Raw genomic sequence first — 17,508 nt, forward strand, 5'->3', positions numbered from 1 at the left:
CTGAGTAATCATTCTGCACTTATTTTAACCCCTATGGCATTTTCATGTGTAAGAGGAAGGTAAACTAGATTATCTCTATAGGCTTATCTCTAAATGCTGATGGTTCTACCCAAAGCCTTCCTCAGCACAGACAAGACAGAAGTGTCTGTCCTGGCATCCACTCCCTTCCTTCATTGCTGGACAGAGAATTTTCTAAACCATCACAAGATGAGCATGGCAAGTGGAAGTACAGGGGAAGATCTAGCTCCTCTTCCAAATGTTCTGAATTTGTGCGGTGTTAACTTGGCCTGGTAGAGCAGTGAGCATGTTCTCTGACTCCCAACACACCATTACCTCATTTTCAAAAGTCAACATAAATTATTTTGTTTAACAAATATCTTAAAACATCGGCAAATATTTGCATGGTTGTGAATGGTGTCTACTCTTGCACTGGGTCCAGTTTTGAACCCTCTCAGTTCCCAGGAGTAAAACTGAGTTCTGATTTGGCCACCATCTTTAAATGGCAGACATTCCATTAATCACTCAGGCAGACATGAGGTGATTTTTCATCACTGGCCTAAAGAGGACTACAGTAAAAGTGGCATCTGAATATATTGCAGCTCCAGAGTGTGTCTTTGTCACAGCACTTAACTACCCACAGATTTCTTCAGTACCTCACAGGGGACACAAGCCAGGAGCACTGTTGGGTTTAATCAATGGGCCTTGCATCTTTGTTAATGGATTAGAAGAGACCACACCGTCAGCTAATGAGTTATGTTTGCTCAAGGCATGAGCAATACAAGATGATTTACAAGCATTTTGAGTTCCATTAGTAGAGTTATCTTATCCTGTCTCACCAACTTGTTCTATAGAAACAACCAGTTAGTTTTAGTAATAATGTAGATAACGTACAAAATAAACCAAAGACACCACTTCACCAACAAAGTCCATATAGTCAAAGCTAATTTTTCCGGTAGTCATGTACAGAGGTAAAACCTCGACCATAAAGAAGGCTGAGCGCTGAAGAACTGATGCTTTTGAACTGTGGTGCTGGAGAAGACTCTTGAGAGTCCCTTGGACAGCAAGGAGATCAAACCAATCAATCCTAAAGGAAATCAATCCTGAATATTCATTGGAAGGACTGATGCTGAAGCTGATGCTCCAATACTCTGGCCACCTGATACAAAGAGTCGACTCATTAGAAAGGACCCTGATGCTGGGAAAGATTGAAAGCAGGAAGAGAAGGGGATGACAGAGGATGAGATGGTTGGATGGCATCACCAACTCAGTGGACATGAGTTTGAGGAAGCTCCAGGAGATGGTGAAGGGCAGCAAGACCTGACATTCTGCACTCGTGGAGTTGCAAAGAGTTTGACACAACTGAGCAACTGAACAACAACAGCAATCTGCATTGGTAGTGGGTTGTTTACCACTAGTGCCATCTGGGAAGCCCTAATATAAAGCAAAGCTTTCATCAGTTCTCTAGATTAGGGTCCCCTAAAAACTAAATAGTATGGAAGAATGTTTTTCCCTTTCATCACTAATACATTTGATCGTGACTCCCTCAGACCCCTCAGGCCACCGTCAAGAGAAATTAGGCCGTTTTGGACCAGAAGTGGGGAGACTTGGAGTCTGATACTGGCTGTGCTGGGTATCCAGTGTCTTCTCAAACAGTCACCCCAGGGTTTGGACTCTGGGGAACCAGTACCGAGCCCAATACCCTGTGAACACAGAGCCCAGGGTTGAGAAATTCACCCACACCTGGAGGAGGGGGGCTCAGATGCAGTCACTGAGCCATTACCAACCTCCAGACAACACTGTCATCTTCATCAGTGTAACACCTGGCTTTCCTAGGTCAAATGCAAAGTTCCTGCCATTGTGAGAAGCTCTTTTATCTGCATCACCTCAGTTTCAGTTCAGTTCAGTTCAGTTCAGTCACTCAGTCAGTTCGTGTCCGACTCTTTTCGACCCCATGAATCTCAGCACGCCAGGCCTGCCTGTCCATCACCAACTCCCGGAGTCTACCCAAACCCATGTCCATCGAGTCAGTGATGCCATCCAGCCATCTCATCCTCTGTCGTCCCCTTCTCCTCCTGCCCCCAATCCTTCCCAGCATTAGGGTCTTTTCCAATGACCTCCCTCAATATCAAAAATAGTTAACCTCAAAAACACTCCGAGAAGTAAATTACATTATTATTTGTTGTTACTGCTATGATGTTTAATATTATTTGTCAACTTGACTGGGCTAAAGGGTGCTTAGATAGCGGGTAGAATATTATTTCTGGGGTGTGTCTGTGAGGATGGATTTGGATTAGATTAGCATATGTATCTCAGAAGGAGTGAAGAAGTCCACCCTCCCCCATTTGGGTGGGCATCATTCAGTCCTGAGGCCTGAATAGAACAAGAAAGCAAAGGAAGGTGGAATTCACTCCCTCTGCTTGAGCAGGGAGGTTCAGCTTCTCTTGTCCCTACGTGGGGCTTCTGGCACTCTCCCTATTGCCCCCTCCCATCCCCCACCCCCAAACCCACTGGACTCCATGGCACCTAGACTGAATCCCACCACTGGCTGCCTGCATCTCCAGCCTGCAGACCACAGATCGCAGGACTTCTCTGCCTGCACAACCATGTGAGCCAGCTCTTACAATAAATCTGTATCTACGTGTATCCTATTGGTGCTGCTTCTCTACAGAATCCTGACTAACAAGACCACTAAGCAAACTGATCTTTAAAAATGTCAGGCAAACTGTCCAGATTCTTATAAATAGCAAATAGCTGTGCTGGGGGACATGTCTCAGGGTATCTGATGCCAAAGTAGGTGTCTTAGCTTCTCTGTCTTGTCTCCAAGTTGCCATCTGCTACATTTCAGTATTGTTGCTGTTGTTCAGTCACTAAGTCATGTCTGACTCTTTGAGACCCCTGGACTGTAGCACACTAGAATTCCCTGTCCTTTACCATCTCCCTGAGTTTGCTCAAATTCACGTCCGCTGAGTCAGTGATGGTATCCAACCATCTCATCCTCTGTCGTCCCCTTCTCTTCCTGCCCTCAGTCAATCCCAGCATCACAGGGTCTTTTCCAGTGAATCAGCTGTTCGCGTCAGGTGGCCAAAGTGTTGGAGCTTCAGCTTCAGCATCAGTCCTTCCAGTGAATAGCAGGATTGATTTCCTTTAAGATTGACTGGTTTGATCTCCTTGCTGTCCAAGGGACTCTTAAGAGTCTTCTCCAACCCCACAATTCAAAAACATTAATTCTTCGGTGCTCAGCTCTCTTTATGGTCCAACCCTCATATCCATACATGACTACTAAAAAAAACTATAGCTTTGGCTACATGGACCTTTGCTGGCAAAGTGATGTCTCTGCTTTTTAATATACCATCTAGGTTTGTCATAGCTTTCTGTCCAAGGAGCAAATGTGTTTTGACTTCATGGCTGCAATCACATTTACGTATACTCCTATCTTTTTATTTCCAGTGTCCAACCACCAGTGATAAGTGAATAGATGGATAAATGAATAGGTTAGAAATATATTTTAAGAATATAATTCTAAAAATATTGGGTTGGCCAAAAACTTCATTAAGGCTTTTACTAGAATTTTGGCCAAACTTGTAAAAAGGTTATGCTGAATTTGAGCATTAATGATATTTCTGGACACTCCCCCCTTTTTCAAGTTTTAAATTAAAAAGTTTTAATTTCCCTTGTCTTCACTGATTTCCCAAATCCTATTTTTTTTAATTGGATGATAATTGCTTTACAGTGTTGGGGAAGTCTCTGCTATACATCATGGCAAATCAGCCATAATAATTTTATATATATATAATTATTTATATATATATTATATTTATATAATATATATTATTTTTATATAATATATATTATAATAACCTCCCTCTTGAGCCTCTCACCCCATCCCAGCCTTCTAGGTCATCACAGAGTGCCAGGCTGGGCTCGCTGTGTTATACAGCAGCTTCCCGCTAGTTATCTATTTTACACATGGTAGTGTGTATATGTTAAGGCTACATTCTCAATCTGTCCTACTCTCTCCTTCTGACACTGTCCACCAGTCCATTCTCTACCTCTGCGTGATTTCTGAACTCTAAGCAACATCTCAGGTGACTCTCAGCTAGCACACAGTACACCATTAATTCTGGGTGAAGGTTGAGACAGAAAATAGCAGTAAAATAGGAGATGATAGGCTGGAATCACCTCTAGGCCAGCAGGGCTTCACAGTGTTTATTTGCTTTCTGGGGTCAGGTGTGATGTCAGGCCCTTTACAAAGAGGCTTTACTAGCATAAGAAGCAGCTTCCTATTTGTCTTGAGGGATAAAGGCTAGTGCTTCTGAGAATGAGAGCAGACAGAGGAATGTCATGACTTGTGTGTACAGACGTTACCACAAAAAGATGGGCAACATAAGAAGAACACTGTGGTTCTGAAATGGACAATGCAGGAATTCAGGATTCAGTTGAGAAGCATCTTTAGCTGCTCTAGAACTCTCAAAAATAATTAGCACATCACAGCCCAAGTAAGGACAACAAAAACAATCATCTGAAACAAAGAGAAGAGCTCCGGCAAGGAGGGGACCCAGCGGTCGACAGACAAATGACTGATGACCAGGACAGGCAGTGGCCTGGCATGTGCAGCGCCGGACCAGTCACTGAGGGGCAAAGCCACTGCTCACTGGACACTGCAGAGAGTAGCTGGCCCCACCTCTCTGCTCCTGGAGCACTGTAGGAGGAGTCATAAGAAGACAAGGTGGGAACGTTTAAAAAGGAAAGAGCCATTTCTTGGGAACAAAGAAATGAAGTTCCAGTCAATAAAAACCAAGAGCCTGGGGACAGAAGCTGGAGGAACTCAGTGACACTTCTAACGTTCAGTGTGGACTTGTCCCTCCAGAATAAAAAGGGAAACCCCAGGCCCTTCTGCGGGCTTCTGGGAACACTGTGAGTTCTCTGTGTCTGGCTGTGTGCTCTGAGCATGCACTTCCTGTGCAGTGTCACGGGGGTGTCCTTGACAGGAGTGCACACAGGTGATCTGTTAGCTGCTCTTGTTGATAGGACTCTGGATTCTCTTAGGAAGAAATGAGGACTCTGCAAACTTTGCACAGTTCCTTGCCCAGGAAGATCCAGGGCTTCATATCACTACTGTTATTACACTAAATTACCCTTTGTGTACATTTGCACTCACTACTGTGTTTATTATCCACCGTGATCCAGACACAGACAGGAAACGTGGAGCTTAGTGATGTATGTGCCAAACATAGATGGAGAAAATGCATCATTTAACTTGATGAATAAACACAGCGGATTTTATCACATGATAGAGTATATTATACACCTTCTGTAAAATGCTTGAGATGTAATTTGAAAACTATAGATGATATCTGACACTGGCTGAGTTACCCTTGTGTTGTGATCTGATCCTGGCACATTATTTGGGTCAGAGGTCAGCAGACCTCCCCACAGGGCAGAAACAGCCTGTGGCTGGTTTCTGTACAGTGTGCCAGGTAAAAATGGGTTTTGTATTTTAAAAGGTTTGGGAAACATTTTTAAACGAAGAATATATGATGATGACCATCTGGCTCACAGCAGACAAACAAGGAACCACTCTGTCAGCCCACTCATCTCTCACTCTGCCCACAGCCTTTACATTAGTGCACATTAGCAGAGCGCAGGCGACGATATCTTTCCATCTTAAAGTCTGGAGTGTATGAACAGAAGCTCAATCATATCATTTACGAGAATGATTGCTGTCCTTATGCTTCATCGCCTGCAGAACACAATCATAAACAACCCACAACATCAAGTCCAAACCAGGGCTCTGGCTCACAAGGGCTTTGGGAATCATGGCTTTGAGATAAAGAGTTACTCTCCCTGCAACATGGGGACCTGAAAGCCGAGCCCTGTGAGGCACCAGTTTAGCTGGATCTTTGAGATAATACAGAAAATTTCAGTTCTAATTTAGCATCCTTTCAAGGTGAATAAGATGAGTGCATTGATAAGGGAAACAGCTGCCTGGCGGAGCCTCTTGCTTGAAGGCAGGAAATGAAGCCTGAAGGGCAGAAGATATGCCCTGCTTTATCAAGGAGCATAAAAACCAGTAACAGGTTTTCTGAGAGAAGTAATTTACAAGGTCAAGGAAAGGAAGAAAAGCAAGCTGAGGTTCTCTGCAATGACACACCCATCTGGCTGGTGGCATGTGTTCACTCACAGGCAATGGACAGTGTGGGTGCCTGTTTGCTGGGTCCTGCCCCCCAGGACTGTCTGAGCACTTGAACCCTCTCCACAATTCTGAGAGCTTCCCTGGTGGTCCAGTGGTTAAGAATTCTCCTTGCAATGCCAGGGGCACTGGTTGGATCACATGTTGAGGGCAACTAAACCCACGTGTCAAAACTACTGAAGCCCGTAAGCTCTAGAGCCCATGCTCCATCCACAGCAAGAGAAGCCATCACAATGAGAAGCCTGAGCACCGGAACTAGAGAGTAGTCCCCACTGGCTAAACCTAGAGAGAGCCCGCACAAAGCAATGAAGACCTAGTGCAGCCAGAATACATAAATAAACATATTTTCAAAACAAAGATCTTGTTTTATGTAGCAGGAACCAGACATAGGGAGATACATAGGGAGATTAGGATGCCCTGCCTATCAGGTGATGCTTTTCTATCAAAATTGTGTGCTTCTAAGATGCCACCAGTAGAAAGTCTATACAATGGAATATTACTCAGCCATTAAAAAGAATTCATTCGATCAGTTCTAATGAGATGGATGAAACTGGAGCCTATTTAACAGAGTGAAGTAAGCCATAAAGAAAAACACCAATTTAGTCAATCGGTAAAGATAACCCTGCATGCGAGACATCAAAAGAGACACAGATAAATAGAACAGTATTATGGACTCTATGGGAGAGGGCGAGGGCAGAATGATATGGGAGAATGGCATGGAAGCATGTAAATTATCACATGTGAAACGAATCGCCAGTCCAGGTTCAATGCATGATACAGGGTGCTCGGGGCTGGTGCACCGGGATGACCTGGAGGGATGGGATGGGGAGGCAGGCGGAAGGGGGGTTCTGGAAGGGGAACACATGTACACCCATGGTGGATTCATGTCAATGTATGGCAAAACAAATACAATATTGTAAAGTTAAAAAATAGAAAATAAACTAATTAAAAAAAAAAGTCTATGAAAAGGAGAGTAAACAGAAATTTCTCCAAAGAAGACATACTGATGGCTAACAAACACATGAAAAGATGCTCAACATCACTTATTATCAGAGAAATGCAAATCAAAGCCACAATGAGGTATCATCTCACGCCAGTCAGAATGGCTGCTATCCAAAAGTCTACAAACAATAAATGCTGGAGAGGGTGCAGAGAAAAGGGAACCCTCTTACACTGTTGGTGGGAATGCAAACTGGTATAGCCACTATGGAGAACAGTGTGGAGATTCCTTAAAAAACTGGAAATAGAACTGCCATATGACCCAGCAATCCCACTGCTGGGCATATACACCAAGGAAACCAGAATTGAAAGAGACACATGTACCCCAATGTTCATCACAGCACTGTTTACAATAGCCAGGACATGGAAGCAACTTAGATGTCCATCGGCAGATGAATGGATGAGAAAGCTGTGGTACATATACACAATGGAATATTACTCAGCCATTAAAAAGAATGCATTTGAATCAGTTCTAATGAGGTGGATGAAACTGGAGACTATTATATAGAGTGAAGTAAGTCAGAAAGAAAAACACCAATACAGTTTACTAACGCATATATATGGAATTTAGACAGATAGTAACAATGATCCTATATGCAAGACATCAAAAGAGACACAGATGTATAGAATAGTCTTTTGGACTCTGTGGGGGAAGGTGAGGGTGGGATGATCTGAGAGAATAGCATTGTAACATGTATATTATCATATGTGAAACAGATCACCAGTCCAGGTTCGATGCATGAGACAGGGTGCTCGGGGCTGGTGCACTGGGATGACCCAGAGGGATGGGATGGGGAGGGAGGTGGGTGGGGCGTTCGAGATAGGGAACACATGTATAGCCGTGGCTGATTCATGTCAATATATGGCAAAAACCACTACAATATTGTAAAGTCATTAGTCTCCAATTAAAATAAATAAATTTATTTTTAAAAAAAGATTCTATCAGAAGATGTATCATCTTCAAAAGAAAAACAAAATCATTCTCAAATACCTATCTTAGAAAGTCATTAATGTGCATATTTCTCCACAAAGTATTGATCAAATGCTGCCTGGACAGGTATCCCGCTGGGGGTCCTAAGGCAGCACTCTCATGGTCATGAAACTACCACTGGAGCCTGAAAAGACCTTATGCTGACCCTCGGATTTACACCTCACTCAGTTACTAAATGGTGCATTTTTAGCAAACATTTCAAAATATTATTTTTCACATTTTTTTTTTTTTAAGAAAAGCCAACATCCTAGTGCAGGTAGGAAAAGTGTGAGTTGTGTTTGTCCCTCTATCAGAATAAAAAGCATGATGTTCAAACCATTGAGAAAAAACTATACCACCTCCAGAAGACAGCTGAAATATTAAAAAATATATTACAATATTAGATATATATTAAATGTATAAATAAATTAAATGGATATTAAAAGTGGGCTCCTAGTGCCATATAGGGGTATTTGTCTACTTATTTATTTGCTTGATTCCAGTTTTCAAGTCCATTCAGGGTCCTGTCCAGGGACTCAGCCCCTAGAGGTCAGAGTTTGGGAACTCGTGTCAATTCTGTTCTCAGCCCTTTTCCTGGTTTGCTCTGCTGTTTAGGTCATGGCTTACGTCCTGGGCATTCTGATCCCAGTGCCAAGGACAGGTAGCCCAGGGGGCTGTTCTCTGAGCAATAATCCTACTTCATAGGCAGAGAATAATGAAACATTTAAAGAAAATGAGAAGCATTTATTCTTTTGAAAGAAAAAGAACTCTTCTTGGAAAAAAGAAAATCATTCCTAATGAAACAAACTCATTGGATCTTATATTTATCTTACATTAAAGAAGAATTTCAGGAGGTACAACATAAATGATGCAGGCTATGTGCCTGATTAACTTCTTGTGGTTAAAGAGACATACAACATTGTGATATTATTGTCACAGAGAGCAATACTAGAAAGTCTAATATCTAATGAAAGCTGAGAAACAAGGATATCCATATGAGGTTCCATTCATAAAATGTAATTAGCTATCAAAGACCAATATATTTCATTATGCATATAAATTTTGATAAGACAAAACTATGACAATTTCATGACTTCAAAGTCTTCAATTAAAATTAAAATGCATTATTGGGAAATATGATTTTTATGCATATGGGAGATAAAATGGGGAAAAAGGCATGAGATATTGAAATCAACTCTAACAAGTCCTAGCTTTAAGTGACCAAAAGAAAATGAAATATGCAGTGTGTGGCTCTGAATATGAGTTTTTAATTTAAGAGAAGGGAAAATGAGCTTTAGTAATTCATTTTTTAAAATTTATCCAACTGTCAAGAAAACTCTAAGTGGGATAACACAGTTTTTAATTTCAAAATGAAATATAAGTCAAGCATTAAGATAACTTTACACAGTATCTAGTGAATGTTCAAACCATCCTATGAATTCAGGCTATAAAGCTCAATCAAGCCTATTGCAAATGTTAGAAGTGTTTGCACGGTTAGTAGAAAGTTTAATTTGTACTTTTTTGAACTCACATTCAATTTTCCCTTACCTTTAATCCATAATCACAGCTCCGGTAAGTTGTGATTAATATTAGAGCAGTAAACTGAACTCATGTTTGGGAATAAAAACACATTTCTTACCCTGGCAGAGTGGAGCAAGGGAATCCCACTGATACATGCCAACTGGATTCCGTCTACAGGTGGCATTGCTATGGCCAATCATCCGATACCCAGGTTTGCAGAAATACTGCACTTTACTTCCAACTTCTCCGGCAGTCCTATTTAAAACACCACCATTCTTCACGGTGTGGGTCAAGCTGCAGTAAGGTGCTGTGGGCACACAAACACACATACATAAACACATAAATAAATGTTGCATTTTGCTTGGTAAGAGACATATACTTGAAAGAGAGTCTCTCTATTGTTAAAGCAGTGGGAAACCAGCACTTATACAGAAACTTTACTTAAAGCATCTTCAAGTACAAAAGCATTGTGGATGTGGATGCAAGGGTGTGGAGCAAGAGGAACACTCATTCATTGCTGATGGGATCCAAAATGGTGCAGCCACTTTGGAAGACACTGTGGCAGTTTCTTGCAAAACTACACACACTCTCATCATGCGATCCAGCAATCATGTTCTTTGGCAGTTATGCAAAGGAGTTAAAAACTTATGTCTACACAGAAATCATAGCAGCATTATTCAGAGTTGCCAAAACTTAGAAGCAACCAAGGTGCCCTTCAGTAGGTAAGTGAATAAACCAACTGTGGTACATCCAGACAATGCAGTATTATTCAAGGCTAAAAAGAAATGATCTGTCAAAAGCCATGGAGAGACATGGAGGAGCCTTAAGTACACATGATTAAGTGAAAGAAGCCAACCTAAAAAGGGTACACACTGCATGATTGCAGCCTTATGACAGTCTAGAAAAGGTAACACTCTGGAAAAAGTAAAAAGATTAGTGGTTTCCAGAGGCTGATGGGGGAAGGACAGTGTAGCTCAAAGGAATTTTCAGCAGTGAAAATACCCTGCGTGAATCCACAATGGTGGGTTAATGTCATTTTACATTTGTCCAAATCCACAGGATGTTCAATACCAAAAGTGAACCCAGTGTGAGCTATGGGCCTTGGGTGATAATGATGTGTCAGTGTAGGTTAACAAATGTAGCCTCTGTTGATGATGTGAACAAGGAGACAGAAGCCAAGGAGTACAGGGAAAATCTCTGGAACTTCCTATCAATTTGGCTGTGATCTGAAACTTCTAAAAAAAAAAAAAGTCAAAAAAATCAATTAAAAATCAAAAAAATGTATAGCTGAGTCACTCTGCTCTGCACCTGAAATGGTCACGGCATTGTTAATGGGCTATACTTCAATACAAAATAAAAAGTTAAATAAATAAATAATCCAAAAAACTCAAAAGTTATCATTTAAAAAAAAAATCCAAGAAATCTAGACCCAAGGGTCAAGTCTCTTGAGTTTGAGGTTTAGATCATCTACAACTGTTACTCAAAGTGGTGGTGGAATTCTGACTTTCTGACCAAAAAATATATATATATATATATCATTAAAATGGAGAAAATTTAAGAATATAGTATCTTGCAATCAAGGCCATTAATTTTTTCCTTGTTGTTAAATGAATCCTGAGAATTGTACTATGAGGTAGCCTCTTTTTAACACGTGGGATTTTAATACCATCTTTGAAGAAAATGCACTACTTCATGTTGATGACCATGTTACAATAGCTTTAATCATCACATTTGCAGGGAGACTTTCAAAAATTAGAGACAGGAATTGTGAAAGTCAGTCTCCATAGAATCTAACCTTTCAGTGGCTAAATGACTCTGCATCTTATTTACACATTTCGAGAAAGAAACTCTGTTTACTCTTACGAGACCAGTTTCACCACAGCATAAAACCCTATGAACCCCCTTCAGATGAATAAAATCCTAAACTAAAGAAAGCTGTGGAGTCCTGGAAATCGAGGGTTCCTTCTGAAAGAAGAGGTTTTGAATGTCCCACTCCCCTGTGGGGGGTCCACACAGAAAGCACACACATGCAGGTCTGAAGGCCTAATGCCAAACTTTTCGTTAGAAATAAATTCAGAAGGAACCTTCTGAAGACTTCACGTCACAGCATTGCCGAGAAGTGCTGTCTGTGTGTCTGGCTGGGCTGTCAACCATACTCCTGTGAGACGCATCCTCAGAGAATAGTCTCAGCCAGAGGGTCTTCTGAAGTGCTGTTTCATTTTTTTTTTTTTAACGGACTCATTTTTATTAAGATAAAATCCACTAACTCTTAGAAGAAACTCGTGTCCTATTTGTCATGGCATTTCCTGTGTTCAGTTGTTTGAGACTATCTGTTTAAAGTTTTGAATGACCAAAATATTTGGTTTAGGGAAGGTATGAGTATAATCAGGCACCTCAGCTATCAACTACCCAGAATTATTGTGTCAGTAAATTAAAATAATAATAAAATGTAGGAAGACCAAGCAGACTGTAGACCCTGGCCAAGTTTAGAGATAAAGTCTGAAATGCTCCTGAAGGGGCAGTGGGACCACATGGTTCTAGGGGTGTGGTTTTTGTCACAGTTCAGTCTGTTAAGACAGAGGAACTGCAGGATAATTGTCTAACTCTATAGGGTCCAACTGAGCCTTATTTTCTTTCTTCAAGAAAATTAGAGATACCAAGAGAACATTTCATGCAAAGATGGGCACAATAAAGGACAGAAATGGTATGGACCTAACAGATGCAGAAGACATTAAGAAGAGGTGGCAAGAATACACAGAACTATACAAAAAAGATCTTCATGACCCAGATAACCACAATAGTGTGATCACTCAGCTAGAGCCAGACATCCTGGAAAGAAGTCAAGTGGACCTTAGGAAGCATGACTACAAACAAAGCTAGTGGAGATGATGGAATTTCAATTGAGCTATTTCAAGTCCTAAAAGATGATGCTGTGAAAGTGCTGCACTCAATATGCCAGAAAATTTGGAAAACTCAGCAGTGGCCACAGGACTGGAAAAGGTCAGTTTACATTCCAATCCCAAAGAATGGCAATGCCAAAGAATGTTCAAACTACTGCACAATTGCAGTCATCTCACACAATAGTAAAGTAATGCTGAAAATTCTCCAAGCCAGGCTTCAACAGTATGTGAACAATGAACGTTCAGCTGTTCAAGCTGGATTTAGAAAAGGCAGAGGAACCAGAGATCAAATTGTCAACATCTGTTGGATCATCAAAGAAACAAGAGTTCCAGAGAAACATCTACTTCTGCTTTATTAACTACACCAAAGCCTTTTACTCTGTGGATTACAACAAACTAGAAAATTCTTCAAGTGATGGGAATACCACACCACCTTACCTACCTCCTCAGAAATCCATATACAGGTCAAAAAGCAACAGTTACAACTGGACATGGAGCAACAGACTGGTCCCAAATCGGGAAAGGAGTACATCAAGGCTATATATTGTCACCCTGCTTATTTAACTTATATGCAGAGTACATCATGAGAAATGCTGGACTGGATGAAGCACAAGCTGGAATCAAGATTTCCGGGAGAAATATCAATAACCTCAGATACGCAGATGATACCACCCTTATGGCAGAAAGCGAAGAAGAACTAAAGAGCCTCTTGATGAAAGAGAAAGAGGGGTGTGAAAAAGTTGGCTTAAAACTCAACATTCAGAAAACTAAGATCATGGCATCCAGTCCCCTCATGGCAAATAGATGGGGAAACAATGGAAACAGTGAGAAACTTTATTTTTGGGGGCTCCAAAATCACTGCAAATGCTGACTGCTGCCATGAAATTAAAAGATGCTTGCTCCTTGGAAGAAAAGCTATGACCAACCTATACAACATATTAAAAAGCAGATACATTACTTTGCCAACAAAGGTCCATCTACTCAAAGCTATGGTTTTTCCAATAGTCATGTATGGATTTGCGAGTTGGACTATAAAGAAAGCTGAGCACCGAAGAATTGACGCTTTTGAACTGTGGTGTTGGAGAAGTCTCTTGAGAGATCCTTGGACTGCAAGGAGACTAAACCAGTCCAACCTAAAGGAGATCAGTCCTGGGTGCTCATTGGAAGGACTGATGTTGAAGCTGAAACTCCAATACTTTGGCCACCTGATGCGAAGAGCTGGCTCATTTTAAAAGACTGGGAAGCTGGGAAAGATTGAGGGCAGGAGGAGAAGGGGACGACAGAGGATGAGATAGTTGGATGGCATTACCAACTCAATGGACATGGGTTTGCATAAACTCTGGGAGTTGGTCATGGACAGGGAGGCCTGGCCTGCTGTAGTCCATGAGGTCGCAAAAATTGGACATGACTGAGAGACTGAACTGATAGTGTCCAATAACTATTTCCTTTCCTACTGACAGATTTCTTCTATCATCATTAGTTCCTTTCTAACTCATCTAGAAGAAGATACAGAGAGGCTTAAACACAGAGACATGGTGAGAATACTAAGTCACTCAGTCGTGTCTGACTCTGTGAGATCCCAACGACTGTAGCCCTCCAGGACCCTCTGTCAATGGAATCCTCCAGGCAAGAATACTGGAGTGGGTTGCTATGCCATTCTCCAGGGGTTCTTCCTGACCCAGGGATCGAACCCACATCTCTTAAGTCTCCTACATTAGCAGACAGGTTCTTTACTACTAGCGCACCTGGGAAGCCCAAGGATACATGGCACAGAAAACAGAGGGGAAGATTATAACACGGGGTCCTGCCTGTTTGATTTCTGGCCATGCTAGAATTAAAAGGACCAGGGTCAAACTCTTGCACTCTGCTGGTGCTGCCTTGGAAGAGCAGGTAATGGAGGGTGGCAGTCAAGGAGGTATCGGGGATGGAAGACATGGGTGCAGCTGGCTCTGCTGGGGTCTGGGTGTATTTAAACACACATTCTGTAGTTCTGACTCTCCCAACACTGAAAGTGAAAGTAACTCAGTTGTGTTTGATTCTTTGTGACCCCATGGACTATACCATCCACAGAATTCTCTAGGCCAGAACACTGCAGTGGGTAGCCTTTCCCTTTTCCAGGGAATCTTCCCAACCCAGGGATCAAACCCAGATCTCTTGCATTGTGGGCTGATTCTTTACCAGCTGAGCCACAAGGGAAGCCTACAACTTATCAACTTCCAGGTACTTGATTTAATGCGCTTCCCTAGTGGTGCTAGTGGTAAAGAGCCCACCTGCCAAGCCAGGAGAGTTAAGCAATGTGGGTTCAATCACTGGGTCAGGAAGATCCCCTGGAGAATGGCATAGCAACCCACTCCAGTATTCTTGCCTGGAGAATCCCATGGACAGAGGAGCCTAGTGGGCTACATCCAGGGGGCACAGAGAACTAGACATGACTGAAGCAACTTAGCACACATTCACGCCCTTGATTTAACAGTGAATGACCATGAGTACCTCAACGATCACTTAGCAGTTTATTGAACTGACTTGAACCATGATGTTCAAGCACTTGCTTTTGTTGTTGTTGTGTTTTGTTTGTCAGTTATGTGGTTCTTACACCCAATGACCAAGAGTTGACGTGCATAAGGCAAGGATTTGTAGTACAACAAGTGGTCATATTATGGGCTGTAGCTCCCTGGCTCACATGCTATTGTCTAGGGATCACTGCTCTAAAACTACTGGTGATGGACTCCTAGCAGTGGTCATTGAACCATCATTGAATTTTAACTTAAAATCTGTTCAAAGATCTATCTGTATCTATATCTATAGAGAGATACATAGATATATCCACTCACAAAACAACAGTTTATAGCCTTGTCTTTAAATTCTTCTTTTTCCTGCTTTCCCAATAAAGAGAATCATTTTGTTCCATAATGAATGAAAATATCCTTTGAGTGACAGAATTCAAGGTGTAATCACACCATCAGGCTATTAAGTAATTTGCCACAGATAAAACAAGATAAATTATGTTCACTATGACTTCCCCTGCAATGTCCATTTTTGCTCATTAGAAATAAATTCAAACAATTCTACAGGCTTGAGTATTTATTTTTCAGAACAAAGAATTTGATCAACAAAATCCAGTCATTGTCCTAATGATCTCAATACCCATTCCAATGAAAGGATTTCAACTGTGAACTCTTTGTTGATAAGCTTTTTGAATGGCTACTTTAGTGAAGGGGGAAAACAAAGATCTAAGCATGTTTTATTAGACTTTATAGAGGAAACATGAGTGAATTTCACATCCTCTGTCTTTCCATCAACAGACATTTCAAAACACTAATGCTTTTTCAATGCTTTTTGTCATTTCATGATACCTACCAATCAGAGAGAACAAAAATATTTTTAAAACTACTAAGACCTTTCTCTGCCCACAGGATGTTGCCCTTTACTGACAATGTACAACAGACTTGGAATAAGCAACCCCTGGGAGTTACACTCTTCCATGAAATGCATAGATTGGGCATTATCTCCCTTGGGAAATGGACCTCATTTGTTAGCATGGATATCGTAGTAACACTGAGAAAAGTTTAGATATTTTGCTTAGTAATTAAAATATGAGGATTTTAGATTGTCTGTCTATAGCTTTTGTAGGGCATTGTAAACATGAGGTTTTGGGCTAGCTACATTGAGAGGATCTAATCTCTCAGAAGTATATTAACTGATTTAATTAATATAAAAAACTACTGACAGAAAATAAATGAACTATATGGGGAAAAAACAAAGTCCTTTAAATGTTGATAAGGAAATATATATGTAAACATTTATTTTGTATATGGTTACGCGTGTGTATGTATTTATATATATAGTATCTCACATAAAGAGACATACAAACATATAATCAATAAAAAGACATGGTACTAATCATAAGATGGTATTATTACTTATAAAATTAAATGCAATGCAATTATCTCCTCCTGTTTGTCTCCTTAGCTTTTAAACATATTTTAAAATTAAAATATGTTTTATTTATATTATTATACATTTATGTTATATTATATTATTTTATTTTGGGGGAAAGTATCTCTGCTTTCAGTGGCATGCAATTCAATGGGTTATGATGCAAGCAAAAAATATTTATTAATATTAATCAACAGATAGTTTATTTTCCCTAACACAGTTTAGAGATATCACTCAGAGTGATTTCATCATATTTCTATTGAAGTTACGTATTCATTTTTAGAAATTAGGTTTATAGTATAAACATTTAACATTTAATGCAGAACCTTTATATTTAAAACACTTTTATATTAAACCTTAACTTCACTTACTGACCTGAATAACGAATCTTGAATCCATTTTTACTGGTTGCATGGTCAGTGGACCAGCGGAGATATAACTGATTACTCTTGCTTGTAAAATTTGATTGTTCAGTACGGTTTCCACTCAAGACCACTAACAGAGGACTTTGACCAGAAGACCCTAAATGAATCAAAAAAAGGAAAAAAGTGATGATATGAATTAACACCTACAAAATACAGACTACTTTTAGCTTTTGATTAAGTTGGAGTCTAACTGTACAATATACAGCTATTTAGTTCCAAACGAGACAGAGAACTCCAAATAAATAAAGCAACAGATGCAGTTCCTCATAAAAATAATAATAATAAAAGCAAATCAAAACCACAATGAGGTACCATTTCACACCAGTCAGAATGGCTGCTATCCAAAAGTCTACAAGCAATAAATGCTGGAGAGGGTGTGGAGAAAAGGGAACCCTCTTACACTGTTGGTGGGAATGCAAACTAGTACAGCCACTATGGAGAACAGTGTGGGGATTCCTTAAAAAACTCGGACTAGAACTGCCATATGACCCAGCAACCCCACTGCTGGACATACACACGGAGGAAACCAGAATTGAAAGAGACGCATGTACCCCAATGTTCATTGCA

At 40.7% G+C, this 17,508-nt stretch overlaps 1 protein-coding gene across 1 annotated transcript in view; it reads right to left on the reverse strand.

Moving 5' to 3' along the window:
• CSMD1 (CUB and Sushi multiple domains 1) overlaps positions 1 to 17,508 on the reverse strand; it is a 1,578,457-nt gene that overhangs the window by 114,870 nt on the left and 1,446,079 nt on the right. The window contains exons 47-48 of the mRNA XM_081517452.1: positions 16,892 to 17,038; positions 9,799 to 9,987 (exon numbers count right to left, since the gene is read on the reverse strand). Of these exons, the coding sequence (XP_081373578.1) occupies positions 9,799 to 9,987; positions 16,892 to 17,038 (336 nt within the window). The remainder of the gene's footprint in view (positions 1 to 9,798; positions 9,988 to 16,891; positions 17,039 to 17,508) is intronic.

Source organism: Giraffa tippelskirchi, chromosome 8 (assembly GCF_054371585.1).
Source record: "Giraffa tippelskirchi isolate mGirTip1 chromosome 8, T2T-mGirTip1v1.2.pri, whole genome shotgun sequence".
NCBI classification, from domain to species: Eukaryota; Metazoa; Chordata; class Mammalia; order Artiodactyla; family Giraffidae; genus Giraffa; species Giraffa tippelskirchi.